The following is a 12872-nucleotide window of genomic DNA, read 5'->3' as shown; positions in this document are numbered from 1 at the left end:
TTTCAAAGCTAGCCTCAGTAAAGGTAAAGCACTAAGCAACTCAGTGAGACCCTGTTTCTGAATGAAATACAAAGTGGGGCCAGGGATGTGGCTCCGTGGTTGAGTAACCAGTTTAATCCCTGGTACACCCCCCTCCCCCCAAAAAATTCATCCTTACACTTTGCCAACATTGCTTCTGAAAAGCTTATTACTACCAATAAAACAGACTCACAAAGTAGAGGCACTATATACAAAGAGCACATCCCAATAAATTAGAGTTGGGAAATTAAAGATTTGGAAAACACCTTAGTGATCTGGTAGCCAAATATTATTCATTTACAGAATCAGAGATCCTAAAGAACAAATGCATTAATTAAAGAGTAGAAGTTAATAAAAAATAAAAATTTAGCTTAGATGTTCCAGGGTCCTGGCCCAATGATCACTCCACTATGACATGCTGTGCCCTTTGAACACCAGTTGTTTTAACCTCATTAATATTTAAAAATCAAAATGTTTTAAATTATCTGTATTTTCTTTATAGTAAGACTAAATTATTATTGGCTCAGACCCCTTAATAGTATTCAATATCATTCCTCTGTAGCTTATTAGGTGAAAATGACACAAGGGAACAATTAAAAGCTTTACTGAAATCAAAATAGACTGCACTTTTAAGTGCACTGTCACTCTCAAGAAGAATTGAATAAATTCCATATATCTTATTCTTCTTAAAATCAAGCTGGCTATTTCCTAACAGCTTTTGTTTTTGTAATGATTGCAAATTATTGTTTATTGATTTGTTCAAGTATCTCCTAATACCAGAGCCAAGACTAAAATCCAACTCTTATGATCACTGGTTTATCAATGTTCTTTCTGTAAGATTAACCATATTTAAAGTGACTTGTGATCCTCAATGATACAAAGTCAGTTCTATCTTTAAGAAGATACCTATTATTGGTTATTTATTCTGCCTCTTAGAAGCTGACATTACACAATGTATGCATGCATTAAAACATCACATGGTACCTCATAATTAGGATAATTTTTATGTTTTCTATTTTTCTTAATAACTTTATTTTATTTATTTATATTTATGTGGTGCTGAGGACTGAACCCAGTGCCTCACACATGTTAGGCAAGCACTCTACCACTGAGCCACAACCTTAATACCAATTTTTATGTTTTCATGTATCAGTTAAAAATAAATTTAAATGTAAATGTCTTTCTTGGTCTCCCAATAAAAGTACTATGCTATGTTATGGATGTATTCACCCAGAACATCTATGTTTAAACAATCATCAATGTGATGGGTTAAGAGGTGGGGCCACTGGAAGGTGATTAGGGCATAAAATTGGAGCTCTTGTGAATGGGATTAGTGCCTTCAGAAAAGAGTCCCCACAGAGCTGCCTTGCCTTTTCCACCTAGGACATAGTTAAAAGGCACTGTTCATGAACCAAAGAGCAGGCACTCACCAGAAACCATCCAATTTATAGTATTTTGTTACAAGAACCCAAATAGACTAAGATGATTAGTCTAAGAAATTATTTCTTGAAGCTGAAGATGTATGTCAGTGGTAGAGCACTTGCATAGCACATGCAAGGCCCTGCGTTCAACAACCAGCACTGCAAAGAGAAAAAAAAAATCTTGTATGCACATTAAATCCCTCTTCCTTCAACTTAACTCACCATCTTTATATCATAATTTAATGCCCCAGGTAGGGTCGGTATTACTCAACTGTTAGAAGGACAGCTTTTAACTTTTAAGTAATCATCTTTCCTGTATTTTAAGTGTCACCAAATCTCCTCCTACCCTTTTGAGTTCCATGCTAAACCATCTACTTAAAGACACCCTTATTTTTTCCTGTAAGTTCTATTTTTCATTCTCAGTATATTTTGGGTCTGTTCAATAATCACTGTAGTGATATACACCTATGCTGAGAAAGTTAAACATGAACTAGGATCTCTAAAAAAGTAGAATAGGAAGATTATTTGCCTAATCATCATTATATTCCCACTTCGGTTAATATGAATGCTAAAAAAAAGTGGTCTTTTAACTTTCATCTGCTTGGTTAACTATCAGGAGTCAGTCAGAGATGAAAAGTGCGAAGAGGGAACTTACTATTAGAAGAAATTAACACTCCCATCCATTGTCCCTGAGGCCAGAGCCAACAAGTAAAAATAAACAGTATCTATCCAAAACAACTACACAATGGTACACACAAAGTAAGCATGCTAAGAAAAAAGGTGTGTCAAACCTCACTGGGAATATCTCAGACAAACCTAAGAGAAAGAATAGACTATTTTGCTGCATGTCAAAGGGCATGAGCTGGTAAAAAACAAATGAAGAATTCTGAATCTGGCATGAAAATATAAGCAGCTCCTTAAACCTACTCTCCAGCAACACTGGTAAAATTCTAAAAGAACAACCATTTGAAGTCCCTAGAAATGGTCCTGAGGGCATAAAGCAAATGAAATAACATTTATTGAAGTAAATATATGAAAGCTCAGTAAGAACAGCAAGAGCCTGTGGTGATGAACCAGAACATATTCCCTGCCTTCCCGTCCCAGTTCAGTGATATGAAAAGTCCACTGGAGAGAGACATGGACTGCTCCCCTCAAGTTCCTAGTCCAAACACTATCTTCTAGGAAAGGCAGAACGGAAGCATTTCTCATTCTGCCCCCAGGGACTTGTTGCTGAATCTAAATTCTGGGTTACTGTGCCAAAAAGGAAAGAGCTCCCTTCTTCCACACATCCCCACTGGAACAATATAAGCTCTGCCTTGATGTGATACTTTTGAGAATAATGAGGCCTCATTTACCCTAGAGCTGGATTGTAAAATCTTGGTTCTATACCAAGAGAGGCAAGCCACTGCTCCCACTTTCACCTGAACTCAGCTCCCCAAGTGAGAGTATAACTCAGAAATGTACCAATGTTTCCAACCTCAGTCTCCAGACTGTGGCTGGGAGATTTTGTATGGCAGGAGAAGGTGGTCCTAGAGCAGGTAGCTCTTAATCTCTTCCCAGAAGAGTTGACTCATTTGCAACTCAGTGTGAAAAAGTTCAAGCCTTAAGTTTCTCTTAAAAGTGGAGGTTGTGGTGAAAAGCAATTGAAAGAAGACTGACTGGGGTAAAATGGGAGTTCATAATCCACTTGAATCAAATGTATGAAATATGATATGTCAAGAGCTTTGTAATGTTTTGAACAACTAATAATAATATATATATATATAAAATTAAAAAATAAAAAAAGAAAGGAGACTGACTAAATCATTGGACATAGAGGTTAAACTATAGGTGTAAGCTGGCTTGCCTAAAGAAAACCAATGAGGAAGACGACTGGAAGGCACTATCCTGGAGTCAGAAAGAAATTTTCAAACACAGACCTCAGCAACCACCCCTTAAGGGAAACTGACTTGTGCCCAAGGGCATGGTATGATCTGCCAGCAATTAATCCGAGCACAACTGGGAAAGAGACAAAGACAGCCCTACCCAAATCACTGTCATCCAAGGGTGACCACAGGTACTCCCAAGGCTTTGCCTCTGAGAAGCAAGGTCAGAGGAGTAACAGAAGGGCAGGGAGTGACAGGGCAGAGGCAGCACTAAAATAATCCACCTAGTCTCTAAACAACAATAACCAAAAAAAGGCAAAACAAGCGCTAGGAGGGAGACCAGTACCCAGAACTGCTATATTATCTAAAATGTCCAGCTCCAAAAAATAGTTGTGAAATATGCTAAGAAACAATAAAATATAACCCGGGGTAAAAGAGACAAAAGAAACTGTCTATGGATTTGAGCAGAAGTTATACTGAAGAGAGAAAGCTTTCAAAATCATCATAAATATGCTCAAAAATCAAAGGAAACCATGTTAAAGAAGCAAAGGAAGGTGTGATAACAATGTGGATATAATGAACAGAAAGTAATTATTTTAAATATAAATATGGGAGTTGAAAAGTACAGTAACTGAAGAATTCAGTAGAGGGGTTCAACAGTAGATTTGAACAGAGAAAAGAATTAGTGAAAGAAAAGACAGCTCAATAGAGATTCAATCTGCATAAGAGAGAGACATAAGAGTGAAGAAAAATGAGCAGAGTCTCAGAAAAATATAGGACATTATTAAGCACACCAACAAATGCATGACAAGGGTACCAGAACAGAAGGAAAAGTAGAAGAAAAACCATTTGATGAGAAATGGCTGAAAACCCCCAAAGTTTATTAACCAGAATAAACACGTACACATACAGGAAGCTTAACAAACTTTAAATAGGAAAAATACAAAGAGAGCCACAGAGACATAATTGTAAAACTACTGAACTCCTGAAAGAAGAAGAAAAAAAGAATCCTTACTAACAAAGGAACCTGAAGAATAATAGCAGATTTCTTAAAGAAATAATAGAGGCCAGAAGGCAGTGGGTTAACATATTCAAAAATGCTCAAAGAAAAAACTCTCAAGCAAGAATACTATATCCAATAAGATATTATTCAAAAATGAAAGTGAGACTTGCCAAGATGATAGAATAAAGGCACCCAGCATTCACCTGCATTTCTTTAAAAAAATTTATATTTTTTAGTCGTAGGTGAACACAATACCTTTATTTTATTTTTATGTGGTGCTGAGGATCGAACCCAGTGCCTCACGCATGCTAAGCAAGCACTCTACCTCTGAGCCACAACCCCAGCCCTCACCTGCATTTCTTTAAAACAAGTGGAGGGTAGCTGCTCACTGAGGTAGATGATCATGGGAGAACACTGGAGTTCAACAGTGGAAAGAGTTGAAGAAATCCAGAGACATTGGTTAGTGGAATGGTAAGTGAAACAGAACGCCCCAGCACTGATTGCATGGAACCTTCGGTGGGTATAGAGGAGAAAACAGGCAAAGTCCCAGTGAACACTACTGGCATAGGATTGAACACACTGCAGAAGTACAGGCTAAAAAAACAATAGCCCTAAGATTTGCATGAGGAACCAGTCTGGAGAAGTTCTCTGCATTTCCCAGCATATGTTTATAGTACTTTAACTGGGAGCCATCCTGAGAAATGCCCTATTGTTTGAATTTGCTGCTTTTGGAAAGATCACGTGGGGGAACAAAGGCACTTCCCTTTGGAATCAGTGATTTACCAGGCCATCTATCAGTCTAGGGGAGTGAGCAATCACCTGTTGACGGTGCACAGGAAACAGAAGTGAGAAAATCAAAATCATGGGCATTGGGATCATGCAGAACTTGCTGATATCCCTTCCAACAAAGATCTTTGAGAATACATAGCATCCCTCTGCCCTCAGGTTAGGACAGGGCATACTGCAGAACCAGTTTCAGCCCTATACTCCAAGTGTACAGATTTGCACAGAAGATTTGAGAGATCTGCATTCTGTGATGACTTTCTGAAATACCCCAGCAAAAACATCTACCCTGCTCTTGGAGTGCATAAGACCCAAATGCTCTGAAGAGATTTTGTTTTGTAAGTTCTGCCTTCTGCCCTAGCTTGTTCCAGCATGCAAAGAAGCTGAGAGGTATTCCAACTGACTTCAGCTACAAATCCATTCCATTAGTCACCTGATTAGCACCACAAAAGAAAGAAAGGGGAATATGAAAAACCCCCAGCCCTTGCTCTGTGCAGCATAAAGATGAAGAGAAGCTCTGATCAGTATAGGCAGAGTTTTCACTCTTGCCTACTCATCAAAGCACCTCAGCAAAGAGGATATTTTTATTAATACTTTTTTGTTGTTGATATTTTATTTCTCTCACTTCTCTTCTTAGTGATATTTTTCTTCTTTTTCTTTCTTCTTCCAGTTTCTCATTTTTCCCTTATTTCCTGCTACATTTTTTCCTTCAATTTTTTTAGCTTTTCATTTTATTCAATATTATTTTCACCCTTTATTTTGGGTTTTTGATTGTGTTGCTGTTGTTTTTATTTGGTTTTTACTTTATTTCTTTATCTGCTTTATTTCCTATTCTCTCTTCTGTTCTTGTGATACTGGGGATTGAGCCCAGTGTGTCCAGCACATTGGGCAGGTGTGCTCCTGCTGAGCTACAATGCCCAGCCCAGCCCAGAGTAATTGTATCTTGCTCTGGCCATGACCTAGGTCCACACAAACCCTGGGAGATACTTCAAAAAGAACAGGAGAGATAAAAAATAAAGGCAAGGGGAGATCTGAAGTCCTACTTCTCAACATTCATCCACATAGCAACAGCAGAGAAAAATAACACAACTGTTGCGGGCACCAAACCTATGAGGGACCTCAGCATCAGTCACTCCCAGACCTTATCAGATAGCACAATGCTAATAAACTAGAGGTGAGTGCCACAGAAGGAGAGCAGTTATAGTGGCCCCTACCTCTCCCCAAGAAACAACTGGAATGACACCAATGTCTAAACAAGAGGAGAAAAATTTTAGACTCATTGCCACAATGGGAACAACCAATAGCAAAACTGCTTTCAAGTAACATAGCCAATATAAACAGAACCTGAGGAAAACCCCCAAAACCTGATAAGAACTTCTATTCCCACTTTAGGAGTAACCATATAGGTTGCACCCCACATATTCTGTTGTTTACACCACATCTGCCTGAACTATCACAGGGACTCCACTCTTACAAGACCTACAGAAAAAGAGGGTCACTCTAGCTCTGAACCAGTACACACTGTGTCAAAACTCACTAATCACAGCCAAAGAAGCCACAGGGAAACTACAATATGAAGTCCAATTGAAATTCAACTCAACACTACACAACAAATGGATATCCCAGAACACATCACCAAAAGAAGGCTGCTTATTAAGGCCCTTGTATATAAGTGAAAGAGACACCCATCCCAACAGATGTACAAATCTCAACATAGAAACACAATAAATATGAAAAATAGGCAATATGACACCTCAAAAGTTCATAACTCTAGTGACATGTGCCAAAGATATCAAAGGGGATGAAATGCCAAAAAATTAAAAAGAATTATCTTTAAAAAGCTCAATGAAGGGCTGGGGTTGTGACTCAGTGGCAGAGTGCTTGCCTTGCACCTGTGAGGCACTGGGTTCAATCTTCAACACCACATAAAAATAAACAAAATAAAGATATTGTGTTCATGTATAAGTAAGAAAAAATTTTTTAAAAGCTCATTTTGGCTGGGGTTGTGGCTCAGGGGTAGAGCACTCGCCTAGCCCGTATAAGGCCCTGGGGTCGATCCTCAGCACCACATAAAAATAAATAAATAAAATAAAGGTTAAAAAAAAAGCTCAATGAAATCCAAGAGAATACTAATAAACAGGTGAATAAATTAAGAAAGACAATGAAGAGATTATGGATGAGCATTTCAGTAACAATAGAGGTTTTCAAAATGAACCAAATCAAAATTATAGAAATGAAAAGCTCAGTAAGTCAGATTAAACAAAAGATTCAGTTGAAAGCCTCAACAACATATTAGATCAATCAGAAGAATATCAGAGCTTGAAAACAACTCTGCCACAACAGTACATTTTTAAAAAAAGTAAAAAATATTTTAAATGATAAAACACACAAGATCTCCTGCCATTAAAAGATCAAATGAGCCAGGCACAGTGCTGTATACTTGTAATCCCACCAACTTGGGAAGCTGAGGCCAGAGGATCACAAGTTCAAAGCCAGCCTCAGCAATTTAGTGAGACCCTGTCTCAAAATAAAAAATAAAAAGGCCTGGGGAAAAAGGGCTGGGATGTGGCTAAGTGATTAAATGTCCCTAGGTTCAATCCCAGTTCAAAATAAATAAATAAATAAATAAATAAATAACACTTAGGGGCTAGGGTTGTGGCTCAGTAAAAGAGCGCTTGGCTAGCATGCATGAGGCACTGGGTTCAATTCTCAGCACCACATAAATGTAAAATAAAGATATTGTGTCCATCTAAAACGAAATATAAATATTTTTTAAAAAACACAATCCGAAAATTAATCTAAAAAAAAAAAAAACACCCTAAGCTATGGGTATATTGGTCATCAAGCATGTGTTTAGCATGAATTAGGCTAAGTTCACTCCCCACCATCAAACAAAAGCACAACAAAAACAATAACCTAATTAAAAAAACACACAAAGGATATGAACAGACATTTTTCCAGAGATAAACAAATGGTCGAAAAGCAAACTGAAAGACACTCAATATCTTTAGTCATAAAGGAAATAAAAATCAAAACCAAGATGTGATACCATCTCACATGCACTAGGATAGTTACAAGCAAAATCAGATAACAAGTTTTAGTGAGAACATGGAAAAATTGGAACTATCATATGTTTCTGGTGGAAATATAAAGTGTGTAACCACTTTGAAAAACCAGTCTGGCAGTCCCTTCAACAATTCAACAGTTATTAAATGATTTGGCAATTCTACGGAAGTATGGAATACGAATATCTCAAGGAATTAAAAACTATGTTTGTACAAAAACTAATATATTTATGTTTATATAGCAGCATTATTCATAATAGCCAAAACATGAAAACAACCCAAATGTCTATCAATTGATGAATGAATAAAGAAAATATTGTATATCAATACCATGGACCATTATTTGACCATGAGAAGGAATGAAGTACTTATATAGGCCATAATATGAATAAATGTAGAAAACATAATGCTAAGTAAAAGAAGTCAATCAAAAAAGACCAATTATATAATTCCATTCATATGAACTTTCCAGAATAGACATTATATACATACACAGAATGAACATAGATTAATGGTGGCTTAGGGGTGAGGATAGGAGGAGGGGTTATAAAAAGGTCACAGCCAAAGGGTATTAGGTTTCTTTTTGAGGTAATAAAAATGCAAAAATTGTGTCAATGGTGATATGTAAAACTGAATATACTAAAATCCATTAAATGGCACATTTAAATAAGTGAAATATATGGCATATGAATTATAACTCAATAAAGATGTTACAAAAAATAAATGAAGAAATATACAACCAGTATTGGGATCAACAGTCAAGAAGTCTTTGAACTCAGCTTTAAGATACTGAGGAGAAACTATATGATATCTCAGTTTACATATTAATGAAATAAACCCAAAATTCTATCATTCAAAATTTACAAAATTTTTAATATTAAATGATGCAGTAGACTGGCAGCTGTATAATAAATCATACAATTTAAATCTTATATGAAATATTCCAATTTAAGAATAATTTTTGTTTAAGGTGTTTCTCTCTAATAAAAGTGCTCTAGTAATTATCTTTATTAGTCAACATTTATTGTGTCCTTAGTAACTGCCAGAGTCCTTTTTACCCTTAAATAAGTACCTGACACACAGAAGGCAATAAATGAAAGGCCCTGAAGGCTGTCATTTATCCATATTGGCACTTAGTTTCCTCATTTGCAAAATTAGAAGGGCTGGATATAACATTCTATAGCAGCACTGTCTGAGAGAACTTTCCATGATGCAAAAATCAACTCTAAGTGCATCAGTGACCTAGGAATTAAACTAGAAACCCTGCACATACTAGAAGAAAATAAAGGCCCAACACTTCAATAGATTGGCTCAGGAACTGACTTCCTTAACAAGATTCCTAAAGTGCAAGAAGTAAAATAAAAACTCAATAAATGGGATGGCATCAAACTAAAAAGTTTCTTCACAGCAAAGCAAACAATCAAGAACCTGAAGAGAAACCATACAGAATGGGAGAAAATCTTGGCCACCAGAATCCCAGATAGACCATAAATATCCAGAATGTATAAAGAACTCAAAAATTTAACACCAGAAAAGAAAAAAAAAACACTTAATAAATGGGCAAAGGAACTGAACAGACACTTCTCAGGAGGAAAAAAATGGATGGTCAACAAATATATGAAAAAATGCTCAACATCTCTAGCAATTACAGAAACACAAATTAAAACTACACTGAGATTTCATCTCATTCCAGTCAGAATGGCAATTATCAAGAACACAAGAAAAAATAAATGTTGGCAAGGATGTGGGGAAAAGGGTACGCACATAAATTGTTGGTGGGACTGCAAATTGGTGCAACCACTCTGAAAAGCAGTATGGAGATTCCTCACAAAACTAGGAATGGAACCACCCTTTGATTCAGTTATCTCATTCCTCAGTATATATCCAAAGAATTTAAAATTAGCATACTACAGTGATGCAGCTACATCAATGTTTATAGCAGCACAATTTGCAACAGCTAAGCTATGGAGCCAACCTAGGTGTCCCTCAATAGACGAATGGATAAAGAAATTCTGGTATATATACACAACGGAATATTACTCAACCATAAATAATGACTTTATGACATTTACCAGTAATTGGATGGATCAGGAGACTATCATGCTAAGTAAAATAAGCTAATCCCCAAAAAAAATCAAAGGTGAAATGATGCCACTGATATGTAGAAACTAAACCACAATAAGGGAGAAGAGGAGAATAGAAGTTCAATAGATTAGACAAAAGGGAATGAAGGGAAGGGAGGACGAATAGGGAAGACAATAGAATGAATCTAACTTAAATTTCCTATGTACATATATAAAAAATACCTAAGTGAATCCCATCATATACACTCATAAGAAAAAGATATATTCCATGCTTGTATAATTATACCATAATGGATTCTACCATCATGTATAATTTAAAAGAACCAATAAAAAATTTTTTAAAAGAATATTCTGAGATGATGGAAGAAATGTTCATTACCTGTGTCATCTGATACAATAGCTACTAGGCATATGTGACTACTGAGCCTTTGAAATGTGGCTAATGCAACTGAGTAGTTAAAATTGATAGCCACATCAAGCTAGTGGTTACTGATATACCTAGCCTAGTTATCTCATTAAATCAGAAGCCAGCTTGTCACAAGTTATGAAGGATTCATTTCTGTTTTCTGTAAAAATATCAGGATGTCTGTATGGCCTGGCCATTAGTTGATGTTGTAAAGCTGATTGGAATGCCTGCCCGTGCCCTGAACTCACGTAGGTCCGGTTTTCCCTGACCATATAACAACCCTTTCCTAAACCTTAGTGACGCCTCATAAATTCTGGCCTTCCCTGGCCGGATAACGACCCTCTCTGAGTCTCTAAGATCTCCATAAATTCTGATGCTGGGGCCAGCAAAAATGTAAACTTGTGTTATGCTCTTCAGAGTGTTGTTATCTGTAACCCCCCTTTGTGTAACTTTTTGGGCTATAAAACTGGGCCACAAAGAAGCCTCGGGGCTGTCCTTGGCTCCCATGATTTTGAGGGGCAAGGCAGCCTGGCCGTTCGAAATAATAAGCTTGCTTTAATTTGATTTTAATTGGAGTCAGTGGTCTTTTCTTGCCTCGTGGTCTAACAGTTACCTTACTACACAGCACAGCTGTTTAAAAAGCACTAGTTTCTTTTCTACAAAATTTCATCTAAGTGCTGATCTAACCCACTGACATGATTTCACAACACTAAAATTTCCTTTCAGATCTGAAATATTATGCAATATACTAATGACAAATGTTTGGGGTGATGGATATACCATTTCCATGATCTGATCATTACACATTACGTACATGTGTTGCAATATCATGCTATTCCTTATAAATATATACAATTGTGTGACAACTAAATATTATTTTTAATTTTAGAAGTTGGGGACATGAAATATTCATTGACTATCAAAAATCGTTTCTCAAACAAAGCTGACAATACTTTAAATTGATACCGATTAACAAGAGGTGAAAATGAAAATTTTTTGTCAATATATGGGAAATAAAGACAATACTCAAGTACAGATAACATTTTTAAAAAACTGTCCTGAGAGATTATAATGCACACAAAAGTTAAAAGGCACTATAATCACTGTTTACATTCATAAATTAAGGAAAAACAGTCTTATGGCTTCCAAAGTGACTTGTGGTCACAGAACACTTCTGAATATTCAAAGGACCATCCTGTTTATATATGAATTTAGGGTGGTCTATATTTTGGAAAGATAATTATGATTTTCACCTATCAAGGAGCACGCCTATCAGCAAGGGAATTAATTGATGCCAATTCAATTTTCCACTTGTTTATTGGTGGCTTCCTGTCATTTTACAGTGCCCTCCAAAATGCTACTTCTGAGTAAAATCCAAACTATAGGCAATTTTGAACCAAATTCCATTACTAACTTTAGAAAAAAGTACAGTCTTCTACTCATTTAGAAATGTAAGCAGGCTGGGAATGGTGCCTATTCCATCTCTTACTATCAGGAAAAAAACTACAAATTCTGTGAGACTCCAGGTGCCCTCAGCCCGGAACCTCTGGCTTGATCCCTCTTTACTTTCCCTAAAGATTTTTTTCACCCCTTTTTAAAATTACTCAGCCTAATTTCCTTCACTTACTGCTGCTTCAAGTTAGTCCTGAATTTTTTTTTTTTTTCTAAGTGCTCTCTCTCACCTGAGGTCTTGAGAGCAACCTTTTCCCTATTAGGTCCCCTTGCCCTTCACCCTACTATTCCCAGTGAACGGCATCTCACCTGGTAGATTCGAGCGTTTCCTGAAGCGCCGCGATGATGCGACAGCCACCGCGGATCTGAGCGACGAACAGAGCCTAGAGACCGGATCAGAATCGCGGAATACGGGCGCTTTTCGAAAGCAGCCGCCGCGGCTGCCCAACGCCAAGAATGTATCGCGAGCAGCGCCATCTTGAGCGAGGAAAGAGGAACCGAGAGAAGAGGATTGTGGGACACTGGCGGACTGAGCGCGGCTTTCTTAATCTTCCCGCCCCTCCCCCTTGTTTTCGCGGCCCGACACCGGAAATAGCTTCTCTTTAAGACTCTGGTGCTTCTGTTTAGCCTCTTTTGGCTCTTACGCTGGACTTTATTTTTCTTTTCCTAGGGTTGCCAGATAAAATATAGGATGCTCAGTTAGGTTTGAATTTCAGAAAGTAATAAATCACTTTTTGGTATAAATAAATGTGGCCCAAATATTACCTTTGATGGG

General features: G+C 37.1%; 1 protein-coding gene across 1 annotated transcript in view; it reads right to left on the bottom strand.

Annotated features, from left to right (window-relative positions):
• The window catches only part of ABCB7 (ATP binding cassette subfamily B member 7), a 108912-nt gene extending 96310 nt beyond the window's left edge, over positions 1-12602 (bottom strand). The window contains exon 1 of the mRNA XM_081277265.1: positions 12407-12602. Coding sequence (XP_081133391.1) covers positions 12407-12574 — 168 coding nt within the window. The 5' untranslated portion in view covers positions 12575-12602. The remainder of the gene's footprint in view (positions 1-12406) is intronic.
• Positions 12603-12872: the final 270 nt, after the last annotated feature.

Source organism: Spermophilus citellus (assembly GCF_964194105.1).
Source record: "Spermophilus citellus genome assembly, chromosome: X".
NCBI classification, from domain to species: domain Eukaryota; kingdom Metazoa; phylum Chordata; class Mammalia; order Rodentia; family Sciuridae; genus Spermophilus; species Spermophilus citellus.
The sequence above is the reverse complement of the archived record's forward strand: the minus strand, read 5'-3'. Positions and strand labels throughout refer to the sequence as shown.